The 18,504-nt window shown below is 40.2% G+C and overlaps 1 protein-coding gene across 1 annotated transcript; it reads right to left on the bottom strand.

Moving 5' to 3' along the window:
• Positions 1 to 1,580: 1,580 nt before the first annotated feature.
• Positions 1,581 to 10,518, bottom strand: LOC134227593 (serine protease easter-like). Its single transcript, XM_062709186.1, has 5 exons — positions 10,190 to 10,518; positions 2,550 to 2,960; positions 2,396 to 2,492; positions 2,036 to 2,334; positions 1,581 to 1,915 (listed from the first exon to the last, which is right to left on the bottom strand). The coding sequence occupies exons 1-5, from the start codon at positions 10,266 to 10,268 to the stop codon at positions 1,602 to 1,604; spliced, it is 1,200 nt and encodes a 399-aa protein (XP_062565170.1). The 5' UTR covers positions 10,269 to 10,518; the 3' UTR covers positions 1,581 to 1,601.
• Between the last annotated feature and the right edge of the window lie 7,986 nt (positions 10,519 to 18,504).

Below are 18,504 nucleotides of genomic sequence, written 5' to 3'. Positions count from 1 at the left end.
TGAAACTCTTCTCAACAAGTCTAAATGCTATTCAATTACAAATGGTTAGAAGTACGGGGTTGGACTTTTCTTATGCTTATGTTTTTCGTAGAATGTCCTTATACTCTGTCATTGAGGATATGTCAAATATCTACGCGCATAAGATGATAAATAAGTTCCCTTTTACCTTTACGAGCAAAGTATCATCGAACCATTGAAATTTAATTATATTAAAACTAGAGTTTCAACACCAAAATGCTAAGCCAAGCAATGTCTGTTGATTGTAACCGATGTTTTGTACCGTGCTCAAAGCGGCGCTCACAGCCGCGCTGAAAACATCAATGTTCGAGCGCTGCTGTGAGCGCGGTGCAAAACATGAGCATCCAACCTACGCTCGGGTTCATGCATGCTCATTTTTACGAGTGCACGTTCGAGCCCGAAGCACCTTGAAGACTGGTATCAAGCAAGGGAAAGTTCACTGTTTTCTTTACCTCACCTTTTTAGTTTATTCTATCTTTTCCTCTCTACCTTCTCTTACCTTCCTTCTTTCTTTTCCTTTCTTCCTTCTTCTTTCTTACTTCTCTTGTCTTTTTTCTTCTTATCTTCTACGTTCCGTCCTTTATCTATTTTCTTCCCTCTGCTTTCTGTCTCAATCTATTTTTTTCTTGCATTATTCTTTCTTATTCCTTTTTAATTCTTCCTTTCTCCTTCTTCCTTCTTTTTCTTCTTCCTTCCTTCTTCTTTCTTTCCTCTTCTAACTTGTTTTCCTTTTTCCTCCTTTCTTCATTTTTCCACCTTTCCTTCTTTTTCCTTCTTCCATTTTCCTTCTTTATTCTTTGAATTTGCTTTCTTCTTTCTTCCTTCTATCAATCTGCTTCTTTCTTTATTCTTTCATTTTTCTTCATTTCTTATTTCTTCATTCTTTCTCGTTGTTTCTTCATCCTTCTTTCTTCTTCTTCTTCTTCCTTTTTCTTTCTTCCTTGTACCTTCTCCATTCTTCAATTTTTCTTCTTCCGCCTTCCAACTACCTTCTTCATTTTAACTTGTTACTTTTTCTTTCTTCTTTCCTCCTTATTCCTTCTTCCAATTTTCTTCTTCCTTTTTCCATCTTTCTTCCTTCCCTGTTCCTTCGTTCCTGTTCCTTCTCAAGGGTCCCCCCTTGAAAAAAATCAAAACCGGTTTTTTTTTTCAAAAATGGTGGCAATGCTTTAATCAATGCAAAAGCATGCTAAATGATTGAAAAAATATGATCTTTTTCCCTAATGAGGTTTATTGACCTTTCTGATGTGATTTTTTTATAATGCACGAGACAGGCATCATCATTGCTAGGTGGATTAATTTGGGTTTTTATTTTCAATTCCTTTTTCATTATTTTTTTTATTCTTTACTCATTCACTATTCAACCACTCAACTTGTGCTCTATCATATGGATAGGATTCATTGCATCTCACCAATTTCAGCCTTTAGATACATTATAGCCTTCTGATACTTAACATTCTTTTGATACTTGCACCCTTGTGAAACATTCAGCCTTATGTGTTTCGGCCTTTCGAAAGACACCCTCTGAACTACATGCATAAGAAATAAAAAGGAACCAGCCCTCAAGATCAGTTAAAACATCTTTATTTTTCTAATTTCCCAACAATCCATTCCAAGTATTGACCAACGCTGGTGAACACACCAATCGGTCGACTCTCGTGGCACTCCACCATGTGGTTCAATATGCCGGCCACTTCGTGTACAATGCCCACTCCTTCGACCTGTCGAGTACGGGTCACCGCTCCGCCCGAATCAGCATGGCATTTCTCACCTTCGTTGACGGGGGCTGTGCAGAGATATTCGTCCACACGGCGGAAACCTGGAGGAAGATAACCCCTACATTGGTCCTGTTTCAGTGCGTTCAGTCTAGAGCGAACCTTGTAGCGGCTGTTGAAGCCTGTTTGGGAGAGAGAATACAATATAAGTGATATTTGTGACCAACTTTTCTTCCAAATCAATATTTGTCCGGATATAAACCAAACACAAAAGCATCTGTACAAGAATGAAAATGACGTACCACATCCATTATTGCCCCACCCGGCAAGAATAAGATCTTCATCCGATGCTGGGAGCACTGGCCTTTCCGGAAGACAAACCGGACGTATCCAGGTTGTTGTAGTAACCGGTTGAGCTAAACGCAGAAGTGCCACATCGTTCAACTGCGGTCTATGATGACGTGCGTATTGTTCATGGACGAACACCTTTTCCACCGGAATATCTATCGCCGGATCCGCACAGTAGAACTCGTTATAGTCTTGGACGGCGATACAATCTACTGTAGATTCCGTGTCCCACTCCCCAAGACGAACTGTTAGACTGTTAAAAACCAGATTAGTTAACTCAACCAACATAAACAGATGTTTTTAAATCGCATTACTTGCTCCACTTGGCTCTATCGTTCACGCAGTGAGCCGCCGTCAGCACGTAGCGAGAGCTGATAAGTGCTCCTCCACATTCAAAAGTAGTTTCGTAAGCTGAAAAATATCAACGTCCGTAATCAAATTAAAAACTTATTTTTCATCCACACTTACGCATATTCCCAAAATGCACCAAAGCCGTCCACGGTTGCTCGTCCAATTTGGTAACATTTTCCCCGAACAACTGATAGCTCGGTTGCACTCCGCAATCCCCCGGCGTGGGCAGCAGCTTCCATTGCTCCAGGTTGGCCGTTCCATCCACACGATTTGAAGTGTCAAACGAGGAACCGGACTCTTCCGTGGATGGCGACGATGACGACGGTGATGCTGTGCCGCTGGAATGGCTTGGGCAGCACACCAAACTTCTTCGATTCAACTTTCCGCATTCGCTTTGGTAGAGGAAATTGATGTCATCTCTGTGGAGGTGCTCCTTTCGGATAGTGGCAAGCACGAGTGGGCACTCTTTTACCAGGATGCAACGCCCGGCGGCACGTTTGGGGTTGATGCAGGTTGCATTGTATTGCACTTGGAAAAGGGAAGAAGTGAAATTGTCGGTTTTACTTAAAGTAATTAATGCGAATGTAATAAATTTCAGCAAAAAAAGAGTAAGTCTCTGGTTGAAGGCCTGGATGTGCATTTCGCTCCAAACTTTTTCTCAAGTAAATATTGTGAAGTGACATGAACACCAATGGAAAGCTAGAGACCTTAGTTATCTTTTCGCCTGAGTAACTATAAAGTTTTATCCAAACGTAAACATTTTACAGCTACTTTTATGAAGCTTTGATTTTTGGCCAAACAAAATTTTGTGTCCGGTTGTGGGCCACATTTCAAAGTCGCTAGAATTAGAAATGAAAAAAAAAATTAAATAAAATTGCCTCGAATTGAGAAAAATAAAGGTCATTTGTTACTTCCAATGGCAATACGAAAAAAATCTTGCCTTTGAAATTGCTGATTCTCATGCCAACGCGTTTCAAATGCATGGGATAGTCGCAAACATTGCAATGCACAGTGGCTAAATTCGTGTTTCAAGCGCGTTTATTCAATAGTACCTTTATTATGCAATTATGCGTAATGGTGTCTTAAGCTCATTTTATCAGTAAGCTAATACGCATTGACTTTTTGGAGGTATTCAACTAAACGATCATTTCCACTAAAAGTGAGATGAAAAATGTATGTTTTACACTTACTACATACAAGGTTTATGTCTTCACGAAAGTTGTAGAAAAAGTTCTCCTAAAAAACTTTGTCCAAGACTCCAAGATCGTAGTTTCATTACATTAGGCGATTTATTACTTTTCACGTGACGATAAAGCTCATGTTTATCGTATAAGCATTCAAGCATAATGGTGACGCATGGTGATTGCTTCAACTCCTTGTGACTAAACTTTTTGTGTAGAAATTAAAGGTTTCTGACAGTGGCCCCCAGCATGCTTACTATCGAGAGCCACACAGAAGTTTTGAGCTGTTGAAGCGGGCCGCAATATTTTTGCCAGATTTGTTTTTCTTTCTATATTTTATATTTTTCTATATTTTATTTTACTCTAGTGAATCTTTTTCAAATAAAATATGTACTTATAAGGAGATTTCATTCCTCAGATTTTATCACCGTAGCTGACTTTTAGTCTATAGTACCGTTTTTGCAGTAGCGGACTTGACATGAGAAATTGTTTTTTCATCATAGTGTCTTGTCGGCAGAAAATATTCTATGCTATTCTCCCAAATAATCCTGTGGTAACCGATTCTGTAATTTTGATCATATGTTTTTCATACTCAAGGTATGTTGCTCACTATAACTTTTCGTATTAAATTTCAAAGGGGTTCTTAAAAAGACTCTGTTGGGATTCTGAGTAGCATCCGCTTGACATTCTGAGCAAAATTCGTTCGAGATTCAAAACAGAATCCGTCTGGAATTCTGAACAGAGTCCGTTAGGAATTCTAAACAGAATTCGTTTGAGATTCTGAAAATAATTTATTCGGGAATCTGAACAGAATCCGATCAGAATTTTAAACAGAATCCGTTTGGTATTCTTAAGGTCACTCCTGACGGAATCCAAGTTTCAAAGTGCTCGCGTTTTCGGGGGCACACCACTCGATACGGAAGCAACGCACAACTGTCATTTTTATTTTTTCACGCATGCTAAATCAACAGAAATGACAGTTGTGCGTCGCCTCCGTATCGAGTGGTGTGCCCCCGAAAACGCGATCACTTTGAAACTTGGATTCCGTCATGAGTGACCTTAAAAGAATCCTTTCACGATTCTGAACAGGAATCCGGTAGAGATTCGAGGAAGCAGCATTTCAGAATTTGTTTGAAATTTTTAATAGAGTCCGCCAACGATGTTATCGATCATTTAGTAATTCGCGTTCGATCATTTAGTAGTTTGTCAATAACTCATTCCAGAAGCTGAATTTCAAAATGTGTTGTATGGTGGACTTCTAGTGCGAAGGTTTTTCTGCAACTCTGTTTTATGGTTCGTTGTTTGAATACCACTAGTAACGGAGTTATAGCTATAGCTTCAGTAACTTAGACTAAATGATAACAAAATTCCAATCATTTAGTTTAAACTCCTGCAACTAGCGCTATAACTCCGTTATTAGTTCTATTTTAACAACAAACCATTAGGCAGAGTTGTAGAAAAACCTTCAGACTAGAAGTCCACCATACATCACATTTTGAAATTTAGCTTCTGGAATGAGTTATCGACAAACTACTAAATGATCGAACGCAAATTACTAAATGATCGATAACATCCTTGGAGTCCACTTAGGATTCTGTTCGTGATTCTGAAAAGAATCCGATTGACGGTTCTGAACAGAATCTGTTTGCGATTCTGAAAAAAAAAACAATCGAATGTTGTTCTGAACAGAATCCATCAATTGTTAATAGTCAACGTAGTTTCTGGAGGTAATAATCCACCAAATTTCAGTTTAATTTCTCCAAAACCCAACTTATTTTGAGAAATAAAAACATTCTTATTACGGAGTAGTGTATGACAACATTATTTTGACCTGTTGTTTAATTTTGAGTTTCTGTAAATCTGTGATTGAATACATATTTGTTATTATTGTAACCCGTGTATTTGCTGTCGGCCTACATATCATCTATGTATGAAGTTATGAATTTCATTAACCATAGTGATACAACTATTCACGACACATAAATCGTGCTTCAACATCATAGTGATGTGAGCTTGACAGGTTACCGAGCACATCGAGATATTGGGATTGATAAAAAGCATTTAGTGTCATATCATGCTTATCAATGGGCCACACGTAGTGTAACCTCAGAAAACCTTCACAGGCCGCAGGAAAAGGCTTGAAGGGCCGCATTTTGGTTATCACTGGTTTACGACATTCTGCACACCAGCGAGAACCATTTGCATCAAGTAACGATCAAAAACTTCCTAGCGTGAGGTTTAGGCTTACTTGAAGTTTCACAGGGGCAGTGTTGTCCTTGGGGAAAAATTCTGCTCTTAGATTTTACACCATCAAAACCAGGGCTGCCCAACGTACGACGCGCGGGCCGGATGGCATATACAGCCCTCTTTTACGCGAATGGATTTCATAAATTTCTAGGTCCATCTAAATTTCCACAATTCATAGAATACCACCAGATTTTTCTTCGATTTTCTGTGTAATGTTTTTTGGAGCGAACTCAATGTTAAGTATATTGAATCGAAAGGTGAAAAGGGATACCGAAGTATTCGGAAACTGTTCCTGTGTTACAGAAATATGATTCGAAACGACGTATTTACCTGAAAAAGGGCTCGGCAAATGCTGGGTAAAGCGTACCATTGGTACTTCGCGTACCTGAAGGAATAAAATAGACCCCAACTTGCGGTCCTTAGCCTCTCACCCAGAAACTCCTATCCATACCTCCCCATGGTGCTGGCCGGGATACGAGCAACCTTAGGGAAGATCGGGTAACCAACCCCGGTGGGAATTATGGTCGTATGCTGACAGGGAGGTGCAAATCTTATTGAGCGTCCGTTTTCCATGTCAGGATCGGCTCACAACAGCGTCTGTTCTCCATGTTAGGGGCGGCTGATTATCGTCCAAGTGCCAGCGACGTCCAAGTCCATCGTCCAAGTGCCAGGTTGACGATCAAAGGCCGGTTCTTCAACTTCAGCTTAATCAGCGTCCATAGCCCACACCCCGGAAGCACTGATGATGATTAGGACGCATTATACGCGCAGCTGGAACGTGAGTACGACTGCTGCCCAAGCCACGACGTAAAAATCATCATAGGAGATTTGAACGCTCAGGTTGGCTAAGAGGAGGAGTTTAGACCGACTATTGGAAAGTTCAGCGCTCACCGGCTGACGAACGAAAACGGCCTACGACTAATTGATTTCGCTGCCTCCAAGAATATGGCCATTCGCAGCACCTACTTCCAACACAGCCTTCGTATCGATACACCTGGAGATCACCACTGCAGACAGAATCACAAATCGACCATGTTCTGATTGATGAACGGCACTCCCCGACATTGTCGACATCCGGACATATCGTGGCGCTGACATCAACTCTGTCCACTATCTGGTGATGGTTAAACTGCGCCCAAAACTATCCGTCATCAACAATGTTCGGTACCGACGACCGCCGCGGTACGACCTAGAGCGACTGAAGCAACCTGATGTCGCCACTGCATACGCGCAGCATCTCGAGGCAGCGTTGCCGGAAGAGGGTGAGCTCGATGGGGCCCCTCTTGAGGACTGCTGGAGTGCAGTTAAAGCAGCCATTAACGACGCAGCGGAGAACAACGTCGAGTATATGGGTCGAAGTCGACGGAACGATTGGTTCGACGAAGAGTGCAGACAGATTCTGGAGGAGAAGGACGCAGCGCGGGCGGTCGCGCTGCAGCAAGGTACCCGGCTGAACGCCCTAGTAGCATTTAGTTTTTAAGCTGGTTTTAAAATACTTTTGAAGAGTGAATTGTGGTTTTCAAGAGCGTTATAAAACTTAAAATGTTACTTGGGCGTGGAACGTTCTAGACGGAAGCGGAGACAGCAGACCCGCCTCTTTGCAGGAGAAGAAACGCCTCCTGGAAGAAGTGGAGTGCAAGGAGATGAAACAGCTGTGCCGTTCTCAAGAAACACGCAAGTTCTATCAGAAACTCAACGCATCCCGCAAAGGCTTCGCGCCGCGTGCCGGAATATGCAGGGATAAGGATGGGAGCATCGTGACGGACGAACGTGTAGTGATCGAAAGGTGGAAGCAGCACTACGGGGAACATTTGAATGGCGCTGAGAGTACAGGCAGTGGAAGTCAAGACAGCGGAGGAGATGACTACGTCAGTTCAGCAGACGATAGAAGCCAACCAGCCCTCACCTTGAGGGAAGTTAAGGATGCCATTCAACAGCTAAAGACCAATAAAGCAGCTTGCAAGGATGGTATCGGAGCTGAGCTCATCAAGGTGGGTCCGGAAAAGCTAGCCACTTGCCTGCACAAATTGATAGTCAGAATCTGGGAAACTGAACAGCTACCGGAGGAGTGGAAGGAAGGGGTTATATGTTCCATCTACAAGAAAGGCGACAAGCTGGAGTGTGAGAACTTTCGAGCGATCACCATCCTTAATGCCCCCTGCAAAGTGATACCCCAGATCATCTTCCGTCGTCTGTCGCCATTAGTGAATGAGTTCGTGGGAAGTTATCAAGCCGGCTTCGTTGACCATCTGTTCGTTGATTTCAAGGCGACATACGACAGTATAGACCGCGTAGAGCTATGGAAAATTATGGACGAGAACAGCTTCCCTTGAAAGCTTACCAGACTGATCAAAGCAACGGTGGATGGTGTGCAAAACTGTGTGAAGATTTCGGGCGAACACTCCAGTTCGTTCGAATCGCGCCGGGGACTAAGACAAGGTGATGGACTTTCGTGCCTGTTGTTCAATATTGCGCTAGAAGGTGTCATGCGGAGAGCCGGGTGTAACAACCGGGATACGATTTTCAACAGATCCAGTCAATTTATTTGCCTCGCGGATGACATGGACATGGTCGGCCGAACATTTGCAAAGGTGGCAGAACTGTACATCCGCCTGAAACGTGAAGCAACAAAAGTTGGACTGATGGTGAATACGTCAAAGACAAAGTACATGCTTGTGGGCGGAGCCGAGCGCGACAGGGCCCGCCTGGGAAGCAGTGTTACGATAGACGGGGATACCTTCGAGGTGGTCGAGGAATTCGTCTGCCTCGGATCCTTGCTAACGGCTGATAAGAATGTTAGTCGTGAAATACGAAGGTGCATCATCTGTGGAAGTCGGGCCTACTACGGACATGAAACATAGACAATGCTCGAGGAGGACTTGCAAGCACTCGGAGTATTCGAGAGACGGGTGCTTGGGACCATCTTTAGCGGTGTGCAAGAAGACGGTGTGTGGCGGCAAAGAATGAACCACGAGCTCGCCCAGCTCTACGGCGAGCCCAGTATCCAGTAGGTAGCTAAAGCCGGAAGGGTACGATGGGCAAGACATGTTGCAAGAATGCCGGACAACAACCCTGCAAAGATGGTGTTCGCTTCCGATCCGGCAGGTACGAGACGGCGCGGCGCGCAGCGAGCGAGATGCGCAGACCAGGTGCAAAACGATTTGGCGAGCGTGCGGCATATTCGAGGATGGAGAGATGCGGACTCGAACCGTGTATTGAGGCGTCAAATTGTTAAATGGAGCCTCTTCATAATAAGGTAAAGATTGTACGTGTTACTAACGAGTGGTATTGAATGACTACAGCGGCACCTAGGGGTAAAACAGTGAAAGGGGATCATTTTCCCATACATTCAGTCGATTTTTCTCATATAAACTTCATGCTCGTTGAGCATCCAGTTAGACTTGACGGATCTGGTTGAAATTTTCACAGTAGCTCCTGGGAGCAAAAAACTTTATTTTCAGAGGGTATATGCCTCGAAAAAATGATATTAATTTTTTTCATATAAGTGTGGTCCACCTTACTCCGCATGGTTGGCGACGTGAAGCCATCCCGAGCAGCACAAGTCAGACAAAAATGGTTGTGGCAACTTGATTGTGACTGAATCTGGTCATATATAAGTTGCAGTGACTCATGAGGAACAAGTGTGCTACTAGGGATGGACCGAGCTCAATGGAGAAGTCTTTTATGCACTGCCCAGGCCACTCCAGCCTTAGTCTGGTAATAAATAAAATACTTTATGACTTTCTAATATATCCAATGAAAATAGGGGAGAAAAGGGTGAAATGGATCGCTTGCCGAAGTCTAACCAACACGAAACCATCACTATTCGAGAAAAAGGCAGTGTCACTACTAGGTGAATTAAGTTGGGTTTTTAATCTATACAAGCATTAGAACTACAACTTCTGCACAATGGTTGGTTTTAAAGCTTCAAATTGTTTTTACGGTGAAGAATAGAGATCACAATATCTTATGGATGGAATGGATTATTGAAGTCTAAAGGACCTTTCAAAAGTATGTCATATTCGGAATGTTAATCAAAGTGGTACTTTCTTTGTTATATATCTGATTGAATTCATGGAAAGTACCTAATTCATAATTTTCATGACATCGTTATTTTAACAAATGCCACCAATTTACAGTGATGATTTAACTTTTATTTATTATTCCCTGCATTGTGAAACTAACTAATTATAACGACGAAAACTATTGCACTCAACCAGCAGTACTCCGCTTATTACAACGCGACAACTATTCGAATGTGGAGTAATTAAAAAGTTTAAATTATATGTCAACGAGTAAATTCCTGCTAGCGAAGCATTAACCACTCACTTCCAGAATTCCTGGGAACCTTCCTGTGGCCCGCTACGAGGGATAAGCAAATCACAATTAACACAATTAAACTTTTCATTCTCGATAACCGCGCCAGCACTAACAATCCAACAAACCACGACGACCTGTCCTTTGCTCCACAACGCGCGCGCGATAATTGTAATCGGAACTACCGAGCACTGTGACCTGCGGTGGCTATTTCCCGAACAATGAATGCGGACTCGACCGCCACCAGACAGTTCACGGGTGTGAATGCTTCCACTGGGTCACGACACAAAAAAAGACAGAAATAAAAACATCACTGGGCGGATATCACATTCGTGATGCAGGCATAGGGTAAATCACTACTTGGGCCTATGGACCCGATTCCCGGCTCACTGCACAGAAAACTAAGGATTTACACTTTTTGGAATCCGTAGGTTTATGGTTGATAATTTTAAAAAAAGTCTCCCATTTATTTCGCACAATACTCAATATTTTTCAACCATTTATTTCACTCATAATTGGTCCAATTATAGAAAATAAAAATGTGCATTCCGAACAATCACTCTCCGTTGCTACACCACTGAGCCGGAGTGAATCTTTCCATTTTTACAAAACGGTATTTTCATATAAACACCTACCTGAAAATCGTCACAGTTCTCGATACAATAATTGCTGGAAGCTGTTAATCACCACACAATAATTCTAAACTCACGCACTTTAATCTTTTCGATTTGTTTGTTTCACTAGATCTAATATAAACATATAAGAATACATTTAAAAATGTATCCTCAAACCGAACAAAAATTCACCTCGGCCTAAGAACTTCTAGCCGCACCGTGCTGCCAGAAGGCCAGGAGTCTTTTTTAGTATGAACCAAATCCTTCAACGTTCATAGGAAAACTAACTAATTAGTTGACCGTATCATGTTATTTGTAATTCTCTCGATTTCAAAAAGTTGCAAAAATATAGTTTTTAAGCGTTTGGAAGTAATTTGGATGAGTGAATATATCTTTTCAACCAAATAAAAATTATTATAAATAATTCCATCTGGCATCATGTCGGCGTTGAACGTGCTTACTTTTGTTTACGTCGCATTTTCTACCGTCCCGAGAGAGAATGAGAGTAAGTTGTTGAGAGACTGAGCGAAATTTTGCTTAGGCCGGGAACCGGTTTGGAAGTGGGCCGGATATGAAATCGCTATGACTGAAATTAGTGCTGGACCTCGCTAATTTGAATCAAATAAAAGCGTTTTCAAACGATGTTTACCAAGAAAAGCTATTTTTAAGCAGAAGTGAACACCATTGCAGTATTGCACGGCACACGAAATTTAGGAAAAGTTGCTTCCTGTCATAAATATCAATTAAATAATGCAGTCGCATGCATGTTAGGCCGGGAATGGGGTAAGAAACCCTAGCTTCCACAAACAGGTTGTTTGGCGTGGCTTCCAACTTTTAATTGGCCTCTGACTTGCAACACCTGAGTAGTTTGACTGAGTAGCGCGTTAATCCGAATCCCTAATTCCCGAAAGTACACACAACATGCCACGCTATTCTGGCGTATAGGAAATTAATGCTTCTTCTAGATTCGCAGTAGAAGGGAGCAGGGGAAAAAAATCTATGAAGTAAACGTCAATCGGCCGACGTATCCGTCGTTGAAAGCGTATAATCATGGTGATGGTGATGAGATGCGGACGACTGAATCCATCTCGATTACGATGGTGATGAAAGTTTTCTCGGATTATCAGTGGCCGGGCTACGACGACTGGTTTCAATTATGTAAACACACTCACTTTTTCCATGATTCAGGCAAAAAATGAAACAAGATTCCATGGGATTCCCCAATATCAATTGCAGTGGAACTGTGGAAGTATCTGTTCCTCAGGTTGGTGGAATGGATGGCGTTTGTTTGCAATTACAATTGCACTGAATGAATTACAATTTTGCACCTTCTTTGAGACAGTGACAGGCCAGTGAAAAAAAACATATGAGCGAAAGTGACGGTTTCTTTCAAGATATTTTTTTTTCATTCGGCTGACATTGTAAGGAATTTGTGAAGAATTTTATTTGGAAGTTGTAGAGAATTTCTATGGAAACTGTGAGGTGAGGAATATCCATGGGAAATTGTTAAGAGTTTCAACTGCAAAATCTAAAACATTTCCAAGGGAAGCTATTAGAAATTTTCATAAGAAATTGTGCAAAGAAAAAATAAAGTACCTTTAAAAAGTTCAAAGAACTCAACTTTGAGTACGAAGTTCAAATTTTTAATTCACTACTAGGTAGTTTTTGCAATCTCTCTCATGTATGTTATTATAAATAAAGAGAGCTGCATCGACCCAACGTGTCCTGTTCCGTGGATGAAGCCAAATTTGAGTTGTTTTCACCATAGTCCCGGGTGAGTGAAAAAAATCTTAGCTGTGCATATGCATTGATCTTCAAAGTAGGGGAACTGTACCGGTTTTGGCCATGTTCCTAATTTGGCCAATTTTGCGAATAACTCCAAAAATAAAGCCATTCGGGAGGGTTTTATTAGCTTCAACAAGAGATATATCCCTCACGATTCAACGCTGCTTTTAACTGATCGATTATTTTGGAAAAATATGTATTTTTCATGGTTGGCCAAAATAGGCACTAAGTTGGCCAAAACCGGTGCACTTCCCCTATTCCAGTTTCATCATAACATTTATCCTCGTAAATAGAAGAAGAAAAGAGATATAAATTAGCAAAAATTGGGCTGTCTATTCTTGAGTGATGCGTGGTCGTACAAATGCCAACTTTGTTTTATATATAAAAAATAAATATAATATAACATCTAGACCAACATTTGAAAAGGGCGTAAGAGCCAAAATGTATTCACGGCGTGTGTATGGGGGACCTTTATGACAAAAAAAATGAGCATCGCCAAAACTTTCACTACGTGAAAATATAGCTCTTAAGGTGGTTATACAACAAAGCCACAAATCAGCCATCTTGGAAACCACGTGCTTTGTCTACGATTTTCCAAGAGCACGAATTGAGAGAACCACAATGCCTATGGGGATGAAACATCCGTAGATCGTTTGTATATTTATGCTAAACAAACGACTTTAATTTCAGCATTGTACGAAAACTATTACGCTGGATTTGAACTTTTGATAATAGGAGTAGAAAACCGTGTGGTGAATTTGAAATTCACCACATGGCTTGATTGTATAATCACCTTAAGCTTTCATTTCGTGACTATTTGAAAAAAATCTACCGAGGGGTCTCGAACAACTTTTTTTTTCTCCCTGAAACAGATCTTTGTAGTTGGAAGACCAACGATTATTATTTATCGCGTCCCATTTAAAATGAGATTCCTGGATTTTTTTATTTCAATAATCGTCTATAAACTCAGGGGTACCGAAATTACCAAGTTATAGTCTAAATTAATAATTTGTTGGAGCTCAAGCGTCAAAGTGCATGACGAAGCCGAACTGGATATATTTATGTTATCCCCTGCAAACAGCTAAGAAAGGCTTAGATGGAGATTATGCTCTGCATCGTCATCTTATGCACATATACACCCAATTCTTTCCCAAATATATACCAAAATTGAAACTTTGGTGGTAAATTTGATGGTAAAAAAATTGTAACTTGGCTTAGAAACCTCGCAGTTAATAACTGTGGAAGTGCTGATTGAACACTCAACTGTGAGGCGGCAATGTCTTAGTGGGGAATGTAATGCCAAAACGAAGAAGGAGAAGTAATGTAGATACACATAATTCACTTTTTACACTTTTTTCTGTCGTATTTTTGATTGTGTAACTTCAATTTATCACTAAAAACTATCCAACATGCTCATAGAAATCCTTAATACCTCATTCAAATAGAAATCAGATTTCAATTGATATACGGTAAACAGATGAGCGCAAAAATGAGTCATGCTAAGTGCACAATAAAGGCAAAAATGGAAGTAAATATCTAGCTTTTAGTTTAAAATAAAATCTCTTCTGATTTCAACAAAAAGTGACATGGGTATGAAAAAAAACTTAAAAATATGTCCTGTATTTTGTCCTAGAGATCATATCGCTGCGATGCATAGTTGATGAGAACGAGTGATTCATCCAGACAAGCAAATTCATTTTACTACAAATGTTGTGGCAAACATGCAACTTTCTATGATATTGCACTGCGTGAGCTTGGAGAAATACTCATTCGAAACGATTATTTTCACTCGAAATTCATTACCAATTTAAAAATAAGTCCACTTTTCATTGTGTTGTCGCATTATTGCTATTTTGCTTTTGGCAATCACTTTCAATAACGTTCAATTATTTGGTCAAGCCGAATACCACCAACATAAAACGCAAACACAAAAGGAGAAGAGTTTGAATTTTTAGACACAAAAATCGTGCTGAAGGGATGACTCTAATAAAATCTAAATTGCCTAAGAGTTCAGAAAAGTTAACCAGTAAACGAAAATCAATCTCCTGCCCTATGCATCAAATGCATCTTCTTCTAAAAAGACACTTATTTTCATGACTCTTGGTACAACCACCAGACTTTGAAGTAATCGATGAGCTTTACTTTTATTCATCTATCTAGGGAAAAAATCTAGCTCAACAATGATCAGAAGCGTAATTTAGAAAAGCTTTACTAATTATTAAGCTCCGTTAATATTTATAAAAACTCCATAGAATAAAATGTATTCCTTACTTTCAAACCCAAAAATATCTTTATAAAACCATCCCTCATAGAAATGCCGAGGAAATGTCCACCCTAAACATTTCCTAGACCGAACCGGGAATACAACTCAGCCACCTGCAGCATGGTCTTGGCATGCTTATTTCGGTAGGTTAAAATAGTTTTATGTTATCTTGGAAATGTTATAAAAAATCATTAGGTTTTCAGAAATCGTTATGTCTTGAATGTCGGAATCCTGTCGTTTTTTGAGCTCAAACAATCAATTTGAAATTTCTCAATTATCTGGAATAATTTCTACGAAATTCGCTAATTTTCATTTAAATCCAAAAAGTATAAAATTGAAACTAAACAAACACTGTTAAAAATATTAGTGGGTTCAACCCTTGCGAAGCAGTATGTTTGCTAGCCAAATGTTGAACTTAATAATTTTGGCTCCGTCATGCTTTTCCATATTTGAGCCTTTTAAATTAGGTTCAAAATAAAAGAACATGAAGAATATTCATTCCTTGCATTTAATTCATGAAAAATAATTAATTGCATATTATTCGGCAACTCGGCCGTACGAAAACCATTTTTTTGTTAAATATCTTAGCTGTGCATATGCACAGCATATGTTTCGAAATGGACAAATTGATATGAAATTTGCGAAAAAGAATCCACGTGTCTTGGAGGGACTCGAACCCTCAACCTCCTACTCTCTAGATAGGCGTGATAACCCCTACACAACAAGACCACTTAAAGGTCACGTTTGCGGAAAAGCCATCAGAATCCGAGTACCAACCTCCACCGCGGTTAGCTCTCTTTTTTGCAAATTGAATATCTTTCGGATGCTTGATTTGCCCAATCTCCACATTTGCTTTACTGTTGTATATCCACAGCCAAGCGAGTGCACATTGTTTATTAAACGAGAGGATCGCACTCCATGCCCCCCAGCAACGGACCATTTCGAAACATATGCTGTGCATATGCACAGCTAAGATATTTAACAAAAAAATGGTTTTCGTACGGCCGAGTTGCCGAATAATATGCAATTAATTGTAATCAAGTGTCGGTCTTTCACCGTCATTAGTCGTCTGAGTACACGCGACCGTTTACGTGAAGGCAATCAAACTCATCAAATGCTTTAGCCAAGCAAGCCTTTGGCACAGCAGAGTGCGATTGAATTCGCATTCTATACCGTCCCGCCCAGTCCGTTGCTGGGGGGCATGGAGTGCGATCCTCTCGTTTAATAAACAATGTGCACTCGCTTGGCTGTGGATATACAACAGTAAAGCAAATGTGGAGATTGGGCAAATCAAGCATCCGAAAGATATTCAATTTGCAAAAAAGAGAGCTAACCGCGGTGGAGGTTGGTACTCGGATTCTGATGGCTTTTCCGCAAACGTGACCTTTAAGTGGTCTTGTTGTGTAGGGGTTATCACGCCTATCTAGAGAGTAGGAGGTTGAGGGTTCGAGTCCCTCCAAGACACGTGGATTCTTTTTCGCAAATTTCATATCAATTTGTCCATTTAGAAACATATGCTGTGCATATGCACAGCTAAGATATTTAACAAAAACATGAAAAATAGTTAAAAAAAAATAAATGACGAGTCAACTCGTGAGGGACTCGTGACTGGCAGCTGATATTAGATTAGAATGCAGGTTCCATTTGGAAAGGAAAAAAAAAGTTGTTCGGGACCCTTCGGTAGATTTTTTTAAAATACCCAGGAAATGAAAGATAAGAAGCTATATTTTCACGTAGTTGAAATTTTAGCCATGCTCATTTTTTTGTGATAATATTGTTCTACTGAACACGCCGTGTATTCCTTCTGATTCTTCGTCTACATATAAAGCTATATATGTAGACGAGGAATCAGAAGGAATAAATTTTGGCTGTTACGTCTTTTTCAAATGTTGGTCTATATATATATATATATATATATATATATATATATATATATATATATATATATATATATATATATATATATATATATATATATATATATATATATATATATATATATATATATATATATTAGGGTGGCTCAAATTAGTATGGGAAAAACTTTTTTCAATTTTATTTATGGGCCGCCCTCTTATTCGGTTCTATTTGATGCCCTGAAGCTCTGGACAAAATTTCAGCCAAATCGGTCAACGTTTGGGCAGTGCTAAACTCGTTGGAAGTTTATATGCAAAAATGTATGCAGAAACATCCCAAATCAGTGAATTGCAGTTTGACGGCACAACTTACGATGAAGAACTATGCTACTCACTCAGATTTTGAAGAATTTAATACAGAATGCTATGCAGAAAACCGCGAGAAGATTAGAGTTTGCCCGGCTAAGTTATTAGCATTTCTATTAAGTGGGGTTTGAGCAAATTTCGTTTCTTTTACCTTTGAAAAGAAATAAATGCACCCCTACAACACTCCAGTAAAATGCTAATATCTTTGCCTAAAAAACTCTAATCTTCTCGCGGTTTTCAGCATAACATTCTGTATTTAATTCTACAAGAACTGAATGAGTATCATGGTTCTTGATCGTAAATTGTACCGTCTAACTGCAAATCACTGTTTTTGGATATTTCTGCATACATTTTTCCATATAAACTTCCAACGAGTTTAGCACCGCCCAAACGTTGACCGATTTGGTTGAAATTTTGTCCAGAGCATCAGGGCATCAAATAGAACCGAATAAGAGGGCGGCCCATCAAAAAATTTGAAAAAGTGTTTTTTGAGCCACCCTAATATATATATATATATATATATATATCTATATATATAAAAACCAATCTATGTATGTATGTTCGCTAACTACTTCTGAACCACTTGGCCGATTTCAACCAAATTTGGTACAGACATTCTCTATCCTCAGAGGAAGTTAACAAAGGGGTGGGATGGTCATGTAGAAAAGGGGAGGGGTGGGGGGAGGGGTTTTGTTTAAAAAACGAACAATTCTGTGTAACTTTCAACTCCCAGGACCGATTTCAACCAAATTTGGTACAGACATTCTCTATCCTCAGAGGAAGTTAACAAAGGGTGGGATGGTCATGTAGAAAAGGGGAGGGGTGGTGGGAGGGTTTTGTTCAGAAAACGAACAATTCTGTGTAACTTTCAACTCCCAGGACCGATTTCAACCAAATTTGGTACAGACATTCTCTACCATCAGAGAAAGTTAACAAAGGGGTGGGAGGGTCATGTAGAAAAGGGGGAGGGGTCGTGGGAGGGGTTTTGTTCAGAAAACGAACAATTCTGTGTAACTTTCAACTCCCAGGACCGATTTCAACCAAATTTTGTACACATATTCACTACGAGGAGGTAATCATATGGGAGGGATTTGGGAAAGGGGAGGGGTCTGGAGGAGGGGTTTTGTTTAGAAAACGGGCAATTCAAAGTAAATCATGAACCCCTGTACCGATTTCAACCAAATTTGGTACACACATTCTACATCATAAGGAAAAGATAACAAAGGGGATGGGATGGTCATTGGAAAAAGGGAGGGTATAGGGGAGGTGTTGTCTTTGGAAAACGAGCAACTCAGTGTAACTCCCAACCCCAGGACCGATTTCAATCAAATTTTGTACACATATTCACTATGAGGAGCCGATCGTACGGGAGGGAAATTTGGATAAGGGGTAGGGGTCTGAAGGGAGGGTATTGTTCAGAAAACGGGCAATTTAGTGTAACTT

This window comes from Armigeres subalbatus, chromosome 3, assembly GCF_024139115.2.
Source record: "Armigeres subalbatus isolate Guangzhou_Male chromosome 3, GZ_Asu_2, whole genome shotgun sequence".
Lineage (NCBI taxonomy): Eukaryota > Metazoa > Arthropoda > Insecta > Diptera > Culicidae > Armigeres > Armigeres subalbatus.
Note: the sequence above shows the minus strand (reverse complement) of the source record. Positions and strands in the feature narration are given on the sequence as shown.

Coding starts and splice junctions, on each gene's coding strand:
- LOC134227593 (XM_062709186.1), bottom strand. CDS start 10,268: ATGAAAAGTTTAATTGTGTTAATTGTGATTTGCTTATCCCTCGTAGCG. Junction 2,961..10,189: donor GGTTCCCAGGAATTCTGGAA/GTGAGTGGTTAA, acceptor CCCTTTTCCAAG/TGCAATACAATGCAACCTGC. Junction 2,493..2,549: donor GGTGCATTTTGGGAATATGC/GTAAGTGTGGAT, acceptor GATATTTTTCAG/CTTACGAAACTACTTTTGAA.